Below are 21,346 nucleotides of genomic sequence, written 5' to 3'. Positions count from 1 at the left end.
TATTTAACAATAAACTAATACATATTTTTGAAATGTCTCCATTTAAATTCCTAATATATTAAATATCAGTAGTTATAACTCACATTAACAAAAGCTGTTTGGGTCCTCATTTTGTAAAGGGGTCTTGAGATTTTACAAAAAAATTGAGAACAACTTATTTAGATTAATAAGCAAACAACTGTGAGGTTCAAGAAGTAGAAAATTATTGCCATTCACACCGGGAGTGAATTCGTTTAAATGGTCTGCTTTCCTATTACCTGACTGGGAGGATTGTGAGACTACAAGGGGCAAAAACAAGGGGTAAGTTCAAAGAATGGACAAAGCCTAGATGGGTAAGATACCTTGGTATCAAAAGACACAGGGATGGAGAAGGGTAGAGAAAAGGTGATTGAAAGAGAAAGTGGGGTAGAGGGTAACAAAGAAAAGTGCAGATCATAATTTGCAAGGTGCCTGAGAAGGGGCGAGGAAGAGAAGGTCACAAGGGTAAAAGAAGGAGTTGCAAAGGAAGTGGAAATGAGCAGAGAGGGAGGTCCCAGGATCTCCCTCAACTTTGTGGAACCCGAAGATAGCCCTGTACACACCAGGCATGGCTTACCTCATGAGGAATGTAGTCAGGAGGCAGTTTGCTCAGCATATCTTCAGATAATCTATAAACAATGGCTTCCCGGGTCTCTCCGACTCCCCCTCCACTCTCTTTGGGTTGAATGTTGGTAATTGTTTCAAGAACAGCAGAAGCAGTGTTACTCTGATACCTGACAAAAGAGTGAACTGTTCAGGATGTAGCAGGGAAATGTACCTTCAGAGATAATTATTAAAGCTAAAATGAACTGATACGATCACTTCAAGCCACACCGAGAAAAAGGAGGGGGGTGGAGGGAAGGAAACTTTATCATAACCCACAGGAATGAAAAAAAGTAGAGATTCATTCTGCCTGCTAACTATTGCCTCCTAACAAGACATGGAGAACATTACAGAAATGAAAGGGTCTCCATCTTCAGAGAAAGAGATTCCACAAATGTCCTTGGCAACCCAAAGCAGTACTATCTAATTTTGCTTGTCACACTAACCTGCAAACCTCATGCTGGACAACCAACACACCTCCTTTTATTTTCTCCCACTTAAAGACTGGTCATAAGAATCTATAATTATATGGTAATTTGTTAGGTCAAAGAGAATCACTCATAATTCCTCTGTGAATTACAAATTATTAACATTTCATTGTTTTTTTTTTTTTCTGTTTTGTTTTCTCACTTTACCACTGGTTTTATGATTTCCAAAGTAATCTATTGGCATCCATCTGCTCCACCAGTCTAAAAATCCCACTCATCTTTAAAATCCATGTGTCCAGGGGCACCTGGGTGGTTCAGTCGGTTAAGCATCTGACTCTTGGTTTAGGTTCAGGTCATGACCTCATGGTTTGTGAGTTCGAGCCCCACATCAGGCTCCATGCTGACAGTGTGGAGCCTGCTTGGGATTCTATCTCTCCCTCCCTCCCTCTCTCTCTCTCTCTCTGCCTCTCTCTCTCTCACAAGTAAATAAACTTAAAAAAATTAAATTAAATTAAATTAAATTAAAATCCATGTACCCAAATAAAGATTTACTATGTACCAGGCACTGAGCTAGGTGCTAGAATATGGTGGTGAACAGGTTCCCCCCGCCCCACCTTGGTGCCTTTCTCTGTCTAGTGGAAGAGGGGTGTATTTGTCAATACCACTTTAATACCTGATGTGGAGGAACAGAATAGAATGCTTTAAAAGAGAATAGTCTGTCTGTGTCTCTCCCTTGTTTTTGTTCTCTCTATATCTCTTCTAGGTCAACCAGATGCTCTGAAGGGTACAAACCTAGTTTTTGTCTTGAAATGGCTGGGCCTAGGGGCGCCTGAGTGACTACGTCAGTTAGGCATCTGACTTCAGCTCAGGTCATGATTTCACGATTCATGAGTTCAAGCCCCACATCGCACTCTGTGCTGACAGCTCAGAGCCTGGAGCCTGCTTCCGATTCTATGTCTCCTCTCTCTCTGCCCCTCCTCCCACTCATGCTCTGTCTCTGTCTCTCTCTCAAAAATAAATAAATATTGGGGCGCCTGGGTGGCTCAGTCGGTTAAGCGTCCGACTTCAGCTCAGGTCACGATCTCGCGGTCTGTGAGTTCGAGCCCCGCGTCGGGCTCTGGGCTGATGGCTCAGAGCCTGGAGCCCACTTCCGATTCTGTGTCTCCCTCTCTCTCTGCCCCTCCCCCGTTCATGCTGTGTCTCTCTCTGTCTCAAAAAAATAAATAAATGTTAAAAAAATTTTTTTAAAAAAATATTTTTTAAAAAATTAAAAAAAAAAAGAAATGGGTGGGTCTGGACACACAGATGGTGTGTGTGCATCAGTGTGAGAGTCAGTAGGATATTAAAGTCCCCTACTATTATTGTATTGCATTGTACTATTGTACTATTGCTGTATTGCTGTCAATATCTCCCTTTCGGTCTGTTAGTATTTGCTTAGGTGCTTATAAGTTGGGTGCACAAATATTTACCAATGTCATATCTTCTTGTTGGATTGACCCCTTTATCATTATGTAATGACCATCTTTGTCTTTTATTACAGTCTTTGTTTAAAAGTCTATTTTGTCTGATGTAACTACCCAAGTTTTCTTTCAGTTTCCACTTGCATAAACCATCACTTTCTGTTCCTTCACTTGCAGTCTGTGTGTGTTCTTACATTTGAAGGCAGCACATAGATGTGTCTTTTTTTAATCCATTCAGCTACTCTATGTCTTTTTTTTATAATATGAAATTTACTGTCAGATTGGTTTCCATACAACACCCAGTGCTCATCCCAACAGGTGCCCTCCTCAATACCCATCACCCATCCTCCCCTCCCTCCCACCCCCCATCAACCCTCAGTTTATTCTCAGTTTTTAAGAGTCTCTTATGGTTTGCCTCCCTCCCTCTCTAACTTTCTATGTCTTTTGATTGGAGAATTTAGCCCATTTACATTTGAAGTAATTATTGATAGGTATGTGCTTATTGCTATTTTGTTAATTGTTTTCTGATTGTTTTGTAGTTCTTCCCTGTCCTTTTCCTCTTCCTCTTCTGCTCTCTTCCCTTGTGGTTTGATGACTTTCTGCAGTGTTATGCTTAGATTCTTTTCCTATTATCTTTTGTGTATCTACTACAGACTTTTGTTTTGTTACCATGAGTCTCACATATAACAGCCTATAAATATCACAGTCTGTTTTATGTTGACAGCCAATAAGTAAATAAGGCCTTTTTCACAGGAAGGCTGAGGTTGTGTTTTGGTCTGCTGCATGTGCCATGCCTTGTGGGAGGAAGCCTATTAAGAACTGTCCTTCTAATTGTTTCAGTCCTGTGGGGCCCAGAAATGCAAGCGATCCTGGCCACTAGAGCTAGGCATGCAGGAATATCCTCTGTGTGGGATGTCTGCTGGCTTTAGCAGGGCTATGGGAAAAAGTGGGGCTGGGGTAGCCTACCAGCTTTAGCAGGGCCACAGAAAAGCACTGGGGTTCGAATATCCCTAATAGCACTAGTAAGGCCAACCAGTGTCACCATCCTTAGTGATAGTCCCAACAGGGTCCCTGCCTCTCTAGCAGATGCCTTAAGATTAGCAGGTGAATCTCCTTCATATATGATCTAAGTGCTTTTCAAACTGATGTTTTTTGCTCTGAGTCAAGGGGTGAGTGAGTCTGCATAAGAGCCCTGTTCTTGATTCCCTACAGCCCTTTGGGTCTTTTAGACATAAGCCCCATTGGTTTTAAAAGCCAGGAAGTTTGGGGTCTGTGTCTCTGGTACAGGTCCCAACAGCTGGAGTACCTGATGTGGGGCACAAACTCCTTGCTTCCCAAGGAGAAGCTCTGTATTTATGAGATCCCTCTCGATGTGTCACTGTGCCAGGGGCAGGGTTTTGGGTGAGACAACATCTGTGCCTCTCCTATTCATCTCAGTGTAGCTCTTTCATGCTTCATTGTGGAGCAGCTACTCAGTTTTCAGGTCTTTTTAAGAAGGAATTGCTTCATATGTAGCTGTAGATTTGGTGTCTCTGTGGGGGTAAGTTAGTTCAGGATATTCCTATGCTGCTATCTTGAACTGCCTCTTCCTGTGAATTCTATCTATCGTCTATCTATCTATCTATCGAAAGAGAGAAAGAGTAAGGCAGGGGCAGAGGGAGAAGGAGAGAGAATCCCAAGCAGGCTCCATGCAGACCCAACATGGGGCTCAATCCTACGACCCTGGGATCATGACCTGAGCCAAAATCAAGAGTTGGACACTCAACTGACTGGACCACCCCAGGTGCCCCAGCCTGTTACTTATTAATTCACTAGGTTTGTTGCATTAATCAACATTCATTCATATCATCTATGTCATTTAAAAAATTTTTTTTTCAACATTTATTTATTTTTCGGACAGAGAGAGACAGAGCATGAATGGGGGAGGGGCAGAGAGAGAGGGAGACACAGAATCGGAAACAGGCTCCAGGCTCTGAGCCATCAGCCCAGAGCCTGACGCGGGGCTCGAACTCACAGACCGCGAGATCGTGACCTGGCTGAAGTCGGACGCTTAACCGACTGCGCCACCCAGGCGCCCCATCTATGTCATTTTAAAAACCTCAAACCAAAAATTTATTTTAAGGTATTTTTAGGAAGTTCTATGTGGCAGCTGGTAAAACCAAACACACACCTGTCCTGGAATAATGTGCCCACAACAAGGTCTCAAAGAATCCAACAGTTAATTTCCAACAGACTTGAGTTCACAATCAAAACTTACAGAACCCATGAAGAAACTAAACAAGAATTTTTATTCAGAGCAAGAGCCAGTAGAAACAACAGAGAGCAGAAACAAACCTGCAAAGATCACAGATAATACATTTTCAGATGTATGTTACAAAGATGTTTTTATTATATCAGGGGGGAAAAAAAGGATGATTGATACTGCATGTATGTTAGCTAACTTGAATTTTAATAAAAATTTAAGAAGAAAAAAAGGATGATTTAAAATGTAAGTATGAAACAGGAAACTCTAAACATGAATAGCATAGAACCTCTGGAAATTTTTTAAAATATTAAAATTGAAAACCTGTATTAGTTTTTTATTGCTGCTAGAACAGATTACCACAAAATAAGAAGCTTAAAACAACATAAATTTATTATCTTACCGTTCTTTAGTTAATAAGCCTGACATAGTACTCATTGGGCTAAAATCAAATTGTCAGCATGGCTGAGTTCCTTTCTGTAGGCTGCTGGGGAAGATCCATTTCCTTGTTCATTTGAGTTGCTGGAAGAATTCACTTTCTTACTGAGGTCCCCAATTCTTTGCTAGCTGTCAGGTGAGGGCCCTTCCTAGCTTCCTGAGGCCATCTGCATCCTTTGGCTCATGGCCCCCTTCCTATATCTTCAAAGATCACAAAGGCAGGTCAAGTTCCTTTCTTGCTTTGTATCTTTCCCCCTGCTTCTATTTCATCTCTCTGACCCACTCTTCCTCCTCCATCTCCCACTTCTAAGGTTCATTTGATTAAATTGGGCCTTTGATATTCTACAATAACATCCCCATCTCAAGGTCCTTACCCTTAAGAAAATCTGTAAAATCCTTTGTGCCACATAAGGTCACATATATACAGGTTCTGGGGATTGGGATGTGGATATCTTTGGGGGTCATTATTCTGCCCACCATAACAGTTAACAATGAGTCAAATAGCAGATTAGATTCAGCCAAATAAATAATTAGGAAACCGGAAAATAGATCTGCAGACATTCTCCAGAATGCCACAGAGGGGAAAACAAATAGGGAATGTGAAAGAGAAGTTAAGAGACATATAGGATAGAGTGATACGTTCTAACATACATCTCAGGCAAGCTTCAGAAAGATAGAAGAGAGAGAATAAAAAAGATAATAAGGGGTAGAATAATGACTGGGAATTGATGAAAGACTTGAATCCTCAAGTTCAGGAAATTCAATGTCTCCTAAGTAGGATAAACAAATAAATAAATAGAAACCATATGTAGACATATCACAGTGAAATTGTAAAACACTCAAAACAAAGTGAATATCTTAAAACCAACAAGAGAGAAAAAAGATTATCTAGAAAGAAATGACAATTAGACTGATGGCCAATCCTCAACAACAGCAATGGAAGCCAGAAGAAAATGGCAGAGTGTGCTGCATATGTTAGGATAAAATAACTATAAAACAAGAATTGTATACCAAGCAAAATTATCTTTCAAGAATAGGGGCGCCTGGGTGGCTTAGTCCGTGAAGCGTCCGACTTCAGCTCAGGTCATGATCTTGCAGTTTGTGAATTCAAGCCCCGTGTCAGGCTCTGTGCTGACAGCTCAGAGCCTGGAGTCTGCTTCAGATTCTTTTCCCTCTCTCTCTGTCCCTGCCCTGCTCATGCTCTGTCTCTCTTTCAACAATAAATAAACACTAAAAACAAAAAAGAATGAACACAACACAAAAAATTTAAACAGACATTTCACAAACAAAAGCTATATTAAGGCCAATAAACACATGAAAAGATGCTCATTATTTACATAAAAAAATGCAAATTAAAACCACAATGAGATAGGACTTCAGACTTACAAGAATGATTATAATAAAAAAAGAGACAATAACAAGTGTTGGCAAGAATCAGAGAAACTTGAACCCTCATACATTGTTGGAGGGTATTGTAAAATGGTGCAGCCATGTTGGAAAACAATTTAGTAGTTTCTAAAAATGTTAAGAATAGGTTAAACATATTATCCAATAATTATATTTCCAATTATCTATTCAAGAGAAATGAAAAGACATATCTACACAAAGACTTGTACGTGAATGTTCATGGCAGCAAAAAGTGGAAATTACCCAAATGTTCATCAGCTTTTAAATAGATAAACAAAATGTGGTATGTTCATATATTGGAATACTGTTTGACAATAAAAGCAATGAAGTGCTGATCCATGCTACAACACGGGTGAGCTTCAGAAACATTATACTAAGTGAAAGAATGCATCCACCAAAGACCACATAGTATATGATTCCAGTTACAGGGAATGTCCAGAAAGGCAAATCTATAGAGACATAAATAAGTGGTTGCCTAAGGCTGACTGGGGGTGGTAGTGAGACCTGATTACAAATGGACATGAGGATTCTTTTCAGGGGTGATGGTAATATTCTAAAATTAGGTGGTGGGTGATAGTCACAGAAGTTTGTAAACTTAATAAAAATAATTGAATTGACCACTAAAAATGAATCAATTTATGATAGGCAAATTGTAAGTCAATAAGGTGCTTTTTTGTTTGTTTGTTTTTACAAAGGAGGGCAAAATAAGACATTGAAGGAAATTCTAAAGGATACACTTCAGAAAAGATAATTATTCTGGTGGAAGGTTTGTGGTAGTAAAGATTGGGTGAATGCATGGGCAAATGTAAACATCATTATGGCATAAAACAATAATTATATTTTTAATTGTGGGTTTATAAAAAAAAAGATAAAATTAAAATATTGGGATGCCAGGAGGTGAGTAACTATAGTTAAAATTACCTAAGAGATTTTTATTGAGAGGAGGGTAAAGATACTAATTAAAAATTTTTTTGATGTTTATTTTTGAGAGAGAGAGAGAGAGATAGAGAAACAGAGTACGAGCAGGGGAGGGGTAGAGAGAAGGGGAGACACAGAATCTGACAAAAGCAGGTTCCGGGCTCTGAGCTGTCAGCACAGAGCCTGACACGAGGCTTGAATCCATAAACGTTGAGATCATGACCTGAACCGAAGTCGGATGCTTAACTGATTAAACCACCCAGGTGCCCCAAGATACTAATTTTACACTTAATTAATATTGGATGTTAAAATTTCTAGGGTAACCAGTAAAAAAATAGAAATAGTACATAAATTCCAAACTAGCACAGGGACAAAAGTAGAATGAAAAAAATTCATATTCAGCAAGAAGTCAAAGACAAGGAAGATGGAGCAAAATATAGAAATGGTGGTGCAAAATAAGCAACATTTTAAATTTTATACACATGTTATAAATACTCATGTATTTAACACTCAATCAGTTTTTTTAAAAAATAACAAGTGTACAAAGATGTATGTACAAGGCTGTTTGTAATGGTATCTGTAATAATAAATCCTGGTAAAGCCCTATAAAAATCTATACAGTCAGTAAAAATGTGATGTAGCTCTCTATTAATTGGTAAGTTGAGGTTATTGAATTGAGATTACGGAATGAAATAGCATGGTACATTCTGTTTTATAAAACATTCTGTTTTATACTCCACTGTATACATATGCCTCATCAATCGTCACTTAGGTTGGTTCTATATCTTGGCTATTGTAAATAATGCTGCAATTAAAATTATTACTCAGCCATAAAAAAGAATGAGATCTTGCCATTTGTGATAACATGGATGGACCTACAGGGTATTATGATAAGTGAAAGAAATCAGATGGAGAAAGACAAATACCATATTTCCCTTACATGTGGAATCTAAAAACACAAAACAAAACAAAACAGCAGAAACTGACACATGAAAAAAGACAACAGACTGGTGGTTGCCAGAGCAGAGGGGGTTGGGAGGATGGGCAAATTGGGTAAAGGAGAGTGGAAGGTACAGGTTTCCAGTTATGGAATGAATAAGTCGCGAGGATGAAAGGTATAGCATGTGAATATAGTCAATAGGATTGTACTAGCGTTGTATGGTGACAAATTGTAGCTACACTTGTGGTGAGCAAGGCATAATGCATAGAGTTGTCAGATCACTATGTTGTTGTAAACCCGAAACTAATATAACATTGTGTGTCAACTATACTTCGATAAAAAAAAAATAGCATGTTACAAAAACCTAATATTCTGTTAACATTGTGCATGTAAGCATGGAAAAGATCTGGAAGGGTATTTTTATAGTGGGATTTTTGTATGAGCTTGTGCTGTGATTATTACTTTCTGCTTTCTACAATGTTTGTTTTTCTCAGTAAGAAAGTATGATTTTTTATAATAAAGAGTATTAAGACCATTTTCATTTTGAAAATGAGAAAAAATAAGCCCCCAGATGCAAAGCCCACCAAGGACTCAACAGAGATGAATCAGTGACAAATGTTTGAGGTTCATTGAAACGCATCTTACAAATCCCTAGTAATCTTTGTGCCCCACCAGAAAGGCCCTCTTCTACCTTTCCTCACAGCATTTGGAAAGAAAGAATTACACCTTTCTCTTTTTCATCTCTAGCATGAATTGTGCAAATTTACTCACTAAGGAGCTACTGCTAAAATTACCCAGGCTTCTTTGCTTATGAAAAAGCCACATCTTGTGTCAACAGAGGAAATTCTATTCAGCTAGACTTTAATTCAATTAGGAAATCAGCTGAAGAGTGAAAGAGAGGCTGTGTCTTTAGAATTTTCTTTTTTTAAAGTTTTTAAAAATATTTATTTATTTTTGAGAGAGAGAGAGAGAGAGAGACAGAGTGAGAGCGGGGGGAGGGGCAGAGAGAGAGGGAGACACAATCTGAAGCAAGATCCAGGCTCTGAACTGTCAGCACAGAGCCCAATGAGAGGCTCGATCTCATGGACCATGAAATCATGACCTGAGCCAAAGTTGGATGCTCAACTGACTGAGCCACCCAGACTCTGCAAGAATTTTCATTTGATTAGCAGGTAGAATAATGCATCTGGCCCCAAATGTACATATCCAAGCAACTGCATCCTTTCCAAAAGTTGTGGCTAAGGTAAATACATCTGCCACTATGCTCTATGAGCTGGACTTACAGTCAGCTACAGTGATTATGAGGGTTCTTTGTCAAACCCAGTGAATGTTTGTAACCCAACCAGAGTTGGTGTATTAACTCCATATTACCTTTAAACATATGAGTTTCACAATAAGGGCCAATAAGGTAAAAGCTGATGTTGAATAAAATTAAATGAAAATTGATTTTGTATAATTTTACACAGAATTTAAAATTCATTTTTTATTATTTTTTGATGAGCAACCTCTACTCAGCTGTTGGGAGTTTTAGAATATCCTCCCAAAGACATTCATTTAAAAAGTTGAAAGATGACCAAATCAGGCACACACAAAATTGAACATGTATATTGGTAATTAAAAATTCTAGTAAAATGGGACAAAAAGCACTTGCAACTCATTCCTGAATTTTGAAGTATGGTGCTATCCCAGTTTTTAAAAGTCATATAAAGTATAAGATACAAGTAACTCCTAAGGGGAAAACCTGTGAAAATAGCTAATGTGACAACAAAATGGAGTCATCAAAAGTCAAGGATCCACATATTATTATACACAGTTCTCAGAAATGTAAACTTCTATGTGATTTATATTCTAGCATTAGATCTTATTCTAGCATTAGATACAGTAAAGACAGACAATGTTGGCAGACTGCTGTGTTAGAGAAGATGTAGGTATCACTGTCACTGTCTCACTGAGGGCTGTGAAACTCCAAGCAAGTCTGGATAACATGAAACCTCTGGCTTTATCATAATCTCCACATATCCATATTTCTGCTGACTCCCAGGACTCCCTGTTAGTTAAATCAAACAGTTCCAAAACCCACCTCATTGTTCCCATTCTCCCTTCGCCCCAGTCTGTCCCATCTCCTTTTAACAATATCAATGTCTTCACCCAGCTGCTGATCTACAGACTTCAGAGATAGTCTCCACCTGATGCCACTCTCCAGCTCTTTCTGGTTTCCAAGGCCTATTTCCACATCACTTCTAGCATCCATCTAGAAATTTCCAGCATCTTCATGGTGCCCCACATCTTGGAAAAACAGTCTCTGCATGTGCATCAGCCTCACGGTTAGGCTGCTCCTTTCTTGAATCCCCTCTCCACCACGCTCCAGACTTGGGTGGACTTGGTCCCGCACACATAGCACACGCACACACTTTACACTGTCATGCCCCTCCTTGGACTGCTCCTCCATGTATGTGCCCTAAGCTATGCATTTTATTTTCACTATGCTAAATCATTTTATTTTTTTAATTTTTTAAAATTATATATATTTAAGGTGTACAATTTGATGACTCGATATCTGTATACGCCCTTCACTGCTCATTATCTTCCTCTTTCCTTGCGCTGTCTTTCTTGTCCCCAGGGCTACAGTCCTTTCCTCCCTAATCCTACCCTCCCCCGAGAACTCCTGCACATTCATTGAGTCACAGCTCAGAGGAGGCCTCTCTCGATAGCTTAATACCTAAGCTGCAATTTATTGCTCCTTCGCCTTTGTTCTCATAGCATTGTGTGTGTGTGTGTGTGTGTGTGTGTGTGTGTGTGTGTGTGTGTATGTTATATATAATCCTGATTTTAGAGTCTGTCATGTTGTATTACATAACCATTTGCCACTCATTTATTTTCCCTAATACATGATGACCTCCAAGGGCAAGGACTGCATTTTACTAATCTCTGTATCCTGAGTTGGCTACCAAGTAAGTTCTCAATAAATATTTGTTTGTTGAATTCAGGCCAATTGGCTTGACTTTTATTAAACCTCAAATGTAAAGGAGAGCAATTCTCCAATATTTAAAGGGCATGAAAATTTAATTATTTGTTTCTTCTTATGGTAAAAGCATAGTAAATTATCATTATCACTTCCTGGCACGTTACCTACTATCATTACCTACTTCCTGGCACATTTCCACATACAAAGGGAAACATATATAAGTTCTATGCTCTCAAAACACAGGAGAATCAGAAAGACATCATTTGAGGGTAAAGGACAACTGTTTTCATTATGATATTTAAGCACAGATCTTTAAAGGTTGAGGAGAATAAAACCACAGTAAATTTCCATTCACACAACAAAAATCAGAGTTCATTCTTTGTGCCTGTTCTAACGCCAAACAAAAGAAGGGAAAGACCTCCTATCTGCGATTCTCAGGAGCTCTTGGCTCACCTCCAGTCTGTTGCCTCTTTGGAGATACACTCTGCACCAGAGGCTGAGTGCCAACAGTGGACACCACTGCAGACATGACCATCATGCTCTTGGCCGGCACTGGCCATGTTCACCAGTGCTCCAAGGAGGGGCCAATGGATATGCTACTGCTGCTAGATCTCACCTAAGAAGCCATTTTCTCGGTGGCTGATTTTATTTTTTTTTATGAGGTGATATGAAAATAGTCCTCAGGATATGGATGTGGGTACGAAGTCCTGAAAAGCTGACCCATTTTGCAGAAGAGCTAGACAAGATCTCCAGATCACCTCCCCACCACATATTTTATGAGGCACAGGATGCCAGGGCTGTACAACTCACATTTCTTTATCCACAATGTGATTTTATGTTTGCTGAGTGAGAAAAGGCAGAAGCCTAGTTAGCTAGCTATTATGGAGAACTGTGAATATCTCTATATGCCTCAAAAGCCTTTCAGGCTTTCAGGAAAACAGTCCCTATAAATGTTCTGAGAAGAACGAGAACTATAATACTCCAAGAGCTTTGGTTCCAAGTTACTTCTAGAAAAAAATTTCTCTTTGGAGCTAACTATGGGGAGAAGCTCATATCAGTCTTGTAGCTTGGTGGTTTGGGGCAATTGTCTAGGTCACCTCTGTTGGGTGGCAGTCAGGGTCTTGGCTGATAAAAATGCAAAACAAATGCAAAACAGAACTGTCTATAAATAAGCAATTAACCATCTAATGAGATATTAGTGCACTATCACATCCAAATCAGCCTACGTTCATATACATCTTTGCATATGAGATAACAATAAACATACATTTTTAATAGAAATCTGAAACTCAAATTTCAGCTAATGCTAAAAGGAATACAATTAAATTCATCCTGCATACAAATGAATATAAAAGTTGTAATAAGACATCTGATAAATTTCAGAAGGTAGAAAAATATGCATAATCGTTAATGAGAAAAAGAGCGAAAATAAATAACAGTTTCTGACATTGAGATAGTTGAATTTGCAGAGTCCTTGGTAGCTTATAAATCTAGATAATAAAATGTGAATAAACTATGCATTTTTATGGTTTCTGTCGCCAAGGTATCTAAGCTCTTGGGAGAGATTTTACTTATTTTAAAGCATTTATTCAGCTGTATTTCCCACCCACCCTCCTCAGGGATCCTGCATTCTTAAGGAAGAGAAAGAATCATTATCTCTTTCTGCAAATTTCTCTCTTCTCTCAAATTTGTGTGGATGCTAACTTCAGAGTGCAAATTCTATAAGCAGGGACATAGAGTTCCCCACCATGGCCCAATGACAGCCCATGAGCTCATCTGAAAGAGTAATGTTGAACAGGGTGCACAATCAGATAAACTGATCAGGATTCTTCTAACTGGGGACATTCACACAGATTTCTCACTGTATCTTAGAGAGTCCACCCCCCTCTTGTACCTTCGAGTATTATTTCTGTACAAATACCTTGAAACTTCTCACCTGGGCTCCAATCCACGTTTCTTCTCCACTCAGACATCCCTTTGTCTTTCCTAATTCAACACACCCAAACAGGACTCTGCAATGTCCCCTCGAATGCACTCCTGTTTCAAACTCCACCACCATCCCAGCCACCAGACCAGAAATGTCAGGGGAGGCTTCAATTCCTTCTTTCATTTCATGCAGAACTTGGGAGTCACTTCTTGCTGGAATGGGAAGGGTGGCCTTAGGAGGAGACCAGGGTAGGTTTTAGCTGAGAAGCTTCATTTGCTATTGCTTACTGCCTCCTGGTGGCTGGTGAGGGAACAGCGAGGGGTTGGAGTGCAGCTCTCCAGGAAGGTCCGCTCAAATGTCTACAACCCCAGACACCACATATTTCAGAGCCCAGAGGAAAGAAGAATCAAACCTAGGGCAAAGCTCATCCAGAGACTAAGAAAATGACCAAGCGCAGAGCTACTACTTGAGCAGGAGCCAAAAATGGACCACAGTCCCTGGGAGGAGGAGTAGAGGTGTGAGTGGGGAAGACCTTAGGGCGGACCAGGTGGGAAGTTAAGAATGAAGAGAGATCAGGGGAGGAGGGCCACAGGTCTTACAGGCCAACTAGTTGTCTAGGAGATTTAAGGCAGAGGCCCAGCAGTTTCTACTTGACCTCACTCAGTGTGATGAGAGACTGCAAGATCCTGACACTCGATTTTGGGAAAAGATAGCTGTGGCATCTATAGCATGCCTGCCAGTGATGGCATATAGGCCTTTGGACAGAGCGGTAAAGAGAGCTGCCAAAAGGCACAGAAGGCTCGCTGTGCTCTCTACCCCTCAGATAGCAGCGAATGGATGAAAACGACACACGATTCTCTCTACTCACTAAATCCCACCAGTCTCCATAGGGACGTGTCCTGCAGCTTTGCTCTACCCTCTCCATCCTCTCATCATCCCTCATCTCAGCCTGCGTCAATCCACATCCAGATTTATCCACAGGGTCTCCAAGACAGTCTCAGTCTAAGTAGCCTCCAAATATAGGGAAACGTACTCCATTTCACTCAAAATAAGAGAATACAAATTAAAACTATGCCGAGATACCATTTCTCACTTGTCACATTGGTGAAAATTCAGAAGTTTCACCCACACTCTGTTGATGAGGCTGTGAAGAAAGGGCCTCATCATGTTGTTGGTGAGAGTGAATAGCCCTATGGAAGGGGGGTTGGCAATATTTACTAAGCCCTGATATAGCAACTCTACCTGTACCAAATTACCCTAAAAATACATCTCCAACCACACGAGAAACCAGAACCATGAGATCATTAATTGAGGAATTATTTGGGGTAGCAAAATATTGGAAACAACCTAAATTCCCACCCATAGGAGAATGGATGAATAAACTATGATACATGTTAACAATGGAGGAGCATGCAGGTGTAAAAAAAAAAAATAGTGAGGAAGACATGGGAACATAGAATGGAGTGATTACAAGATACATTTTTAATTGGAGAAGACAAGACACAAAATTATATATATACATATATATATATAGTATGACAACTTCATTTAAGAAAAAAGGTAATAAGAACATATGTGTATCTATGTATGAGAAAAAAGAAACAGGGACGATAACCCAGAAACAAATGCATTTGCTTGCCCATAGAGGAAAGGGGAAATGGGTTGGAAAGGTGTGAGAATACCTTATTATGTAGTTGTGACTTTCAAGCCATGCCCGTGTCTCACATATTTAAAATAACCAACAAGGAGGGACAAAAACTCAGTGTAATATGAACAGAAACAAATGAATGTACCTATCTACCTAACTGATAGCATAACCACACAGAAAAAACAATCTGAGTGAGTTTTGAATATAGTACTCTGACAACCTCAACTGGATGTATTCTAGGGACAAAAAGAACTGCAAAGAAATCTTGACCTCCACTTAATACATTTGTTGTTGGTAGTGGTATTGGTGGAGTGATTCGGAGCAAATGAGTAAATATATTGAACTTCCTGGGAACCAGAGTTCTTCCCATGGGAGACAGGAGATAACAATACTGAAATGAGGGAAGACAAGGAAAGACATGAGGTGAACATTTGGAATTGGAGTTATTAATATTAGCTCATGATGTTTTTAAAAGTGCTTATTTCTTAGCTCTGTCCATTGAGAGGGGTTACAAGTGCGCGCACGCACACACACACACACACGCACAGAAATAGATGTGGTCACATACAGATGTAACTGTAGATATATAAATATACAAAAATATACATACAGAAAGAGAAAATGCAAATGGTACAAAATGTTAACGATTGGTGACTCTGGGTGAAGGGTCTGTAGTGTTGACTGTACTTGCAACTTTTCTGAGGGTTTGTAATAGTTCAAAATAAAAAGTCAAGGGAAAAAAATCTCTACCATCACCTCCCATCTGGATTACATTTTAGTTGCACTTCTCTGGACCTTTTCTTCTTCTTCTTCTTCTTCTTCTTCTTCTTCTTCTTCTTCTTCTAACATTTATTTATTTTTGAGAGACAGGGGAAGAGCATAAGCAGGGGAGGAGCAGAGAGAGAGGAAGACACAAAATTTGAAGCAGGCTCCAGGCTCTACGCTGTCGGCACAGAGCCCAATGCGGGGCTCGAACCCACAAACTGTGAAAGCATGACCTGTGCCAAAGTCGGATGCTTACCCGACTGAGCCACCCAGGTCCTCCTGGACCTTCTCTAGTTCTCGTTTATCTTTCTTGAGAGCTGACGGCCCAAACTGCCACAGTCATATGGGTAAGTCAGGATGAGATGATTTCAACCCTGCTTTAATATATATTCCTTGGCAGAATCCTACACAGCGCCCAACAGGATCCGATTCTCTAGGTACCAGCTTTAAATGACTCCTTGGACTCTTGCCAAGGATGAAATCAAAGTTCAGAGTCCTCATACGTGAGCCACTTCAATTACTAATTGACAAGTGCCATTTTTCTGCCCATTCACATGAACTCATGAGCTATTTCTAAAGACCATTCCTGTTCATTAGATTCTTCACAACCCAGAGAAATTTAGTATTGCCGGCACATTCAACAAATATTTCCTGAGCATCAGGCACTGTTTAGCACTAGAGATATGCAGTAAAAATAGACAAAAGTTTCAGACATGATGGTGCTTATGTTTAATGATGGTAGGTAGATGATAGCAAGTATAAATAAGTAAATATGGAGTATGTCTGTTGGTGATACAATCTAAAGAAAAAAGTAGCAAGGAGGATAGAGTCTGGGGTGAGGGCTGGGGAGTGATCTGCAAATTTTAAATAGGGCAGCCAGGGAAGACATCATTGGAAAGGTGACATTTAAGAAAAGGCCGGAAGAGGTGAAAAGGTGAGCCATGATATCCAGGGGGAAGGATGTTTCGGGAAATACAAGTATCCCGTGGTGGCGGTGGGGGAGGGCATCTGGCCTGAGTACCAGGAAGCTAGCAGGAGCTAAAGCTGAGCAGTGAGTGAGGGAAAGGGCAGAGGAGGCCAACCTCCTGGGGGCAGGTGGTCTTACTGGGCCTTGCAGTGAAACGCCCAGAGTCTAAGAGACCCCCAAAAACAAACCACCAGAGTCCAGAGTCAAAGCTTAGCAGCAAGGGTCATTTATTGCAGGTTCGAACCTGGACCTCTGCGCCCCCGTTGCCGGTGACGCCAAGAGGCCCTGAGAGACGTTTTTACACCCCTTTTATAGACAGGTACAAACAAGTCATGGGGAAATCAGGAATTTTCCACAGTTACAGAGCTGCGATTGGTTGGTGTTTAAACTTGGACACTTAACAGTATTCGATTGGTTCCTGCCTTTAGGTCAGACCACAACCGGGGGTACGGGTATCACAATGATTGATCAGGAACACACGGATGTGCCAAGCAACAATGATTGATCAGGAGTACACGGATGTGCCAAGTAACAATGGTTGATCAAGAATATACGGATGTGCCAGGCAATAATGATTGATCAGGAATACATGGGCGCGCCAAGCAATTGTACAGAAGCGGAACGAGCTGGTTAAGCTTGGTTAGGTTTCAGTTTCCCGTAACTTAAGCTTTTAAGTTTCAATTTTCTCAGGCCTCTCAGCAGGTCACCTGTAGGTCACTGTCTGCCTTTGACCTTGACATGGAGTGAGACAGGAGCCTTAGGAGGGTTCTGAACAGAGGAGTGACGTAGTCTGCCTCAGATTTTTAAAGTTTCAGCCAAAGTAAAACTATTTCTCCGTGTTCCTTCTTTCAGATCATCTTTCAGTTGATTCCAAATGGATCCCCGAGGAATCCTTTTTACTTCTTCACCTCTTTTCTGTCTCCAGCTAACTTATGACAGCCTCTTCAAATAACAGCTAGAGCCATCACCAAAGAGGCATCATGGTTCCATCACAGGGTCTGAAGAGTGTTAGCCATTCATGGCTCTTCTGGCTCATGCCCACGTCTTTGAAGGTGAAAAATAGCATGGGAGAGATGGGAGGATCTGGAGAGGTTAGAATTTGTATGGGTGACAAAAGCCAGGAAGCCAAGCCTCATGCAAGGGACAAAGTGTATATTCAGGGGCAGAGAGACAACGCAGCAGAGGGAGGCTGGGACTCCAGGGATGCTGGGCAAGGGCAGGGAACCAGAAGGTGGGAAATGCCTGTGCCCCTTTGCAGAGTTGTTACAGTTGCAGTGGCAGGTGAGTGACTAGGAGAGAGGCACACCCCACTCCTTCTCGATCGGTCATCCCAGCTTAAAATCTGCCAGAGGAGTCTCGCTTTCTCCCATTCCTTGAAACCACTCTCCTAGACACAAACTTCATGGTTCTTCATCGATGGGCCGGAGGCAATGACCATCTGGAGAAGAATCCCAGCTGGGGTTTCTTGGCGCCCTCTCTGTGGAACTGGATAGCCTTGTTTTCAGGCTCCTTCAGCCAAAAGATGGGTCTGAGAAGGGGCTTGGGATTTGGGTGAATTTCTTGTGTCTTCACTCATCATCTCTTACCTCAGCGACCAGAGCAGGGACCTCATGTTGAGCTGAGACCCATAGCCTCTCCTCCCAGCTCTGTATCCATGCTCTGTGCTCTATGCCCATCGTGGGCATTAGTGACAGAAGGAGGCAGGTGAGGAAATAAGGAGACAGGGGCCACAAAAGAGAGGATCAAGCAGAAACACAATTCCTCCTCCTCCTCTCTCTATCCCCCTGGCCTTTTTAGACTCATTATTTTTTTTTTATTTTTTATTTTTTTAAACTTACATCCAAATTAGTTAGCATATAGTGCAACACTGATTTCAGGAGTAGATTCCTTACTGCCCCTTACCCATTTAGTCCATTCCCCCTCCCACAGCCCCTCCAGGAACCCTCAGTTTGCTCTCCATATTTACGAGTATGACCATTATTTTTAATGGATTTGGGGGGGGAGGTTAGAGGCAAGGAGCTGGGAGACCATTGTCCTATCAGTGGAAGGCATCGATGCCAATAACACCAACTGGTTTAATGACATGGCAGAGGAGAAATAATCAATGCATAAATTAGAGCTTTAGCATTGTCATAAACTCCGGAGCATCAGGATTTACTGAGGGAAAAGGAGGCCAAGATATGACAAAGGTGTAATTGGAGGACAGGAAGTGACAATATTTTTCACAGCAAAATAAAAAGAAGTGAAAGGAGAGGAATTAAGAGAGAAAATGAAATGCACAGTCTCTGCCAGGCTGAGTTACAAATGATTCCTTAAAATATAAAAAATGCCAGGAACTTACGTGATATCGGCATTAGGGTGCAGCCCAAAGACTTCGGGGTTATCTAGGGATGGCAATGACTGGATGTACTCAAAATACTGATCCAGGGTTTTGCACAAGGGGATTTTATACCCGGTATAAAACTGGAACGATGGTTCAAACATCTTCTCACTGAACCAGACCTATATGGTGGAGAAAATGGAAGAAATAAAAGTGATGAACATCTCAGTGAGAACTGCCACTATAAGGAAGGAAGGGTCACCTTATTTCCATTTTAGTATATTTTTATATTGGGTTTGAAAATACCTTAAGAAAATCACTGACAGAAATAATTAGCACAAGTATGAAGAAAAGAGAGAGGCCACACGGCACAAAAACAGTGAAGTCCTAGCCTCTCTTGGACACCAAAGAAGGTACTTGCTAACAGTGAAGAGGAGAGAGCCGGGCTTGCAAGCCTGCTCTCTGCTCCAGTAAACTCACGACCCTCAATCCCACTTTTGAAGACTAATGAGAACACACTGCAGAGGAGATAAGGCAATAACCACAAACACCAGAGAGTATCTGGGCATTTCCACCGCCTCCCTTTGCCCCCAAACAGGGCTCGCGCCAGGGCTGGGGTGGGCGGGGGGAGGCTGTGCTGTGCTCAAGGTGGTTCACAGCAGCCCTGCGCACCACACAAGGCCAGAAAATTTTCTTAACAATTGTCTCCCCTCCTGCCCTGAGCTGGAGAGCTCCCTCTGTTAATTAAGTTATGTCCCTGGCCACAAGAAGCAAATGTATCCAACCGTCTTATTGTTCGCCTTAAGACATCCTTTTCTCATTCCATATGAATTGATTATCTGTAATGTAAAAGCAAGAGAACAAATATATACTTGGTGTGAATAGGCTTATTCTGAAGAGGGGAAAAAAATAATGTTGAATGCCTAGGAGCCAGATTTGAGGCAATGACTTCAGTGTCTAACAGAGCAATTTTCTCAGCAGGAAGGGAAATAATGGGAAGACAGGAGGAACAGAAGTGCAGGCAGGATGCCTGAATCACTGGGAGGATTCAATGCAAAAAGAGACGGGGACTGTGCTTTACTTCAGTCAGTTATACTTTCTCTAGTCCCTTCCTTCCATATCCTTTTTCCAGCTCTTTTTAGGTCCAGTGATTACTCTGAAATGACCTATGAACTGATTCTCTCTTCTGTCTCCTCCCCTCCCCACCCCACCCCCCTCTCCATTTCCATCCTAGTCAACTCCTGCACACAAGGCACAGAGCTTAGGACTGGAACAGAATGAGAAGGTGAGTCACACATGATTCTTTCCTTCCAGGAGCTTGTGACCCAATGAAGGAATAGGGCAATTACATAATAAACCACAATGCAAAGTGCAATAAGAGGAGAGCCAAAGGAAACAAAAATAAGCAAAGCACTAAGGAAGCTTAAAGCAGGAAGAAAGAATAGACAGCTGGATGTCAGGTAAGGCTTTATCTTGGAGGTGATTTTGGAGAGAAACCTTAAAGGACAGGATTTGATAGGGGATCTAGTGTGACTGGGGAGATGACACCAGCAAAGGCACAGAATAATTGATACAAAAATGTGAGGTGGGTTGAGGGATGAAGTCTAGGGTAAATATGTCCAGGTGATGTCTGGGTGATGACTGGTGTTAATTTAAGAAATGAGGAGCAGTTGAAAGCTATTAAAGAGAACAGTGCTATGATCATGGTCATTAATTAGAAAGATTATGTTTGGGGGCGCCTGGGTGTCTCAGTCGGTTAAGCATCTGGCTTCAGCTCAGGTCATGATCTCATGGTTTGTGAGTTTGAGCCCCGCGTCGGGCTCTGTGCTGACAGCCCAGAGCCTGGAGCCTGCTTCTGATTCTGTGTCTCCTTCTCTCACTGCACCACTGCTCACACTCTGTCTGTGTGTGTCTCTCTCTCCCTTTCAAAACTAAATAAACATTTTTAAAAATGAAAGATTATGTTTTTAGTGATGTGGATGGTTAGGGAGGATGATGGCCACAAGGTCATCGGCACACAGACAACAGTGACCACACTGAGTTCTCTAGTACCAGCTGACATATATCTATAAAAGCAAAACAGAGTTTCTTCCTGTTTTTCTATCACTTTATTAGTAAACAAACACACACACATCTGAGTTTCACCAAATTTGGAGGATATTTGGGGGGACAGTCAAAGTAAGGAATAAGAAGTCAACATGGAATTACTCTGGGAGACTCTAGAAGGTACCTCGCAAAGAAAAGCACTCGTCTTCTAGGGACAATAAATAAAGTTCTACAATTGTTGGTTTTAGGGGAGA

At 41.1% G+C, this 21,346-nt stretch overlaps 1 protein-coding gene across 5 annotated transcripts in view; it reads right to left on the bottom strand.

Moving 5' to 3' along the window:
- The window catches only part of DNAH8 (dynein axonemal heavy chain 8), a 347,525-nt gene that overhangs the window by 25,233 nt on the left and 300,946 nt on the right, over positions 1-21,346 (bottom strand). For all 5 annotated transcript variants that reach the window (XM_086706753.1, XM_086706756.1, XM_086706755.1 and 2 more), the window contains 2 exons: positions 19,068-19,228; positions 596-752 (listed from right to left, as the gene is read on the bottom strand). In XM_086706753.1, the coding sequence (XP_086562879.1) occupies positions 596-752; positions 19,068-19,228 (318 nt within the window). The remainder of the gene's footprint in view (positions 1-595; positions 753-19,067; positions 19,229-21,346) is intronic.

This window comes from Puma concolor, chromosome B2, assembly GCF_028749965.1.
Source record: "Puma concolor isolate L17-30 chromosome B2, mPumCon1.1.hap2, whole genome shotgun sequence".
In the NCBI taxonomy this organism is placed as follows: Eukaryota; Metazoa; Chordata; class Mammalia; order Carnivora; family Felidae; genus Puma; species Puma concolor.
Note: the sequence above shows the minus strand (reverse complement) of the source record. Positions and strands in the feature narration are given on the sequence as shown.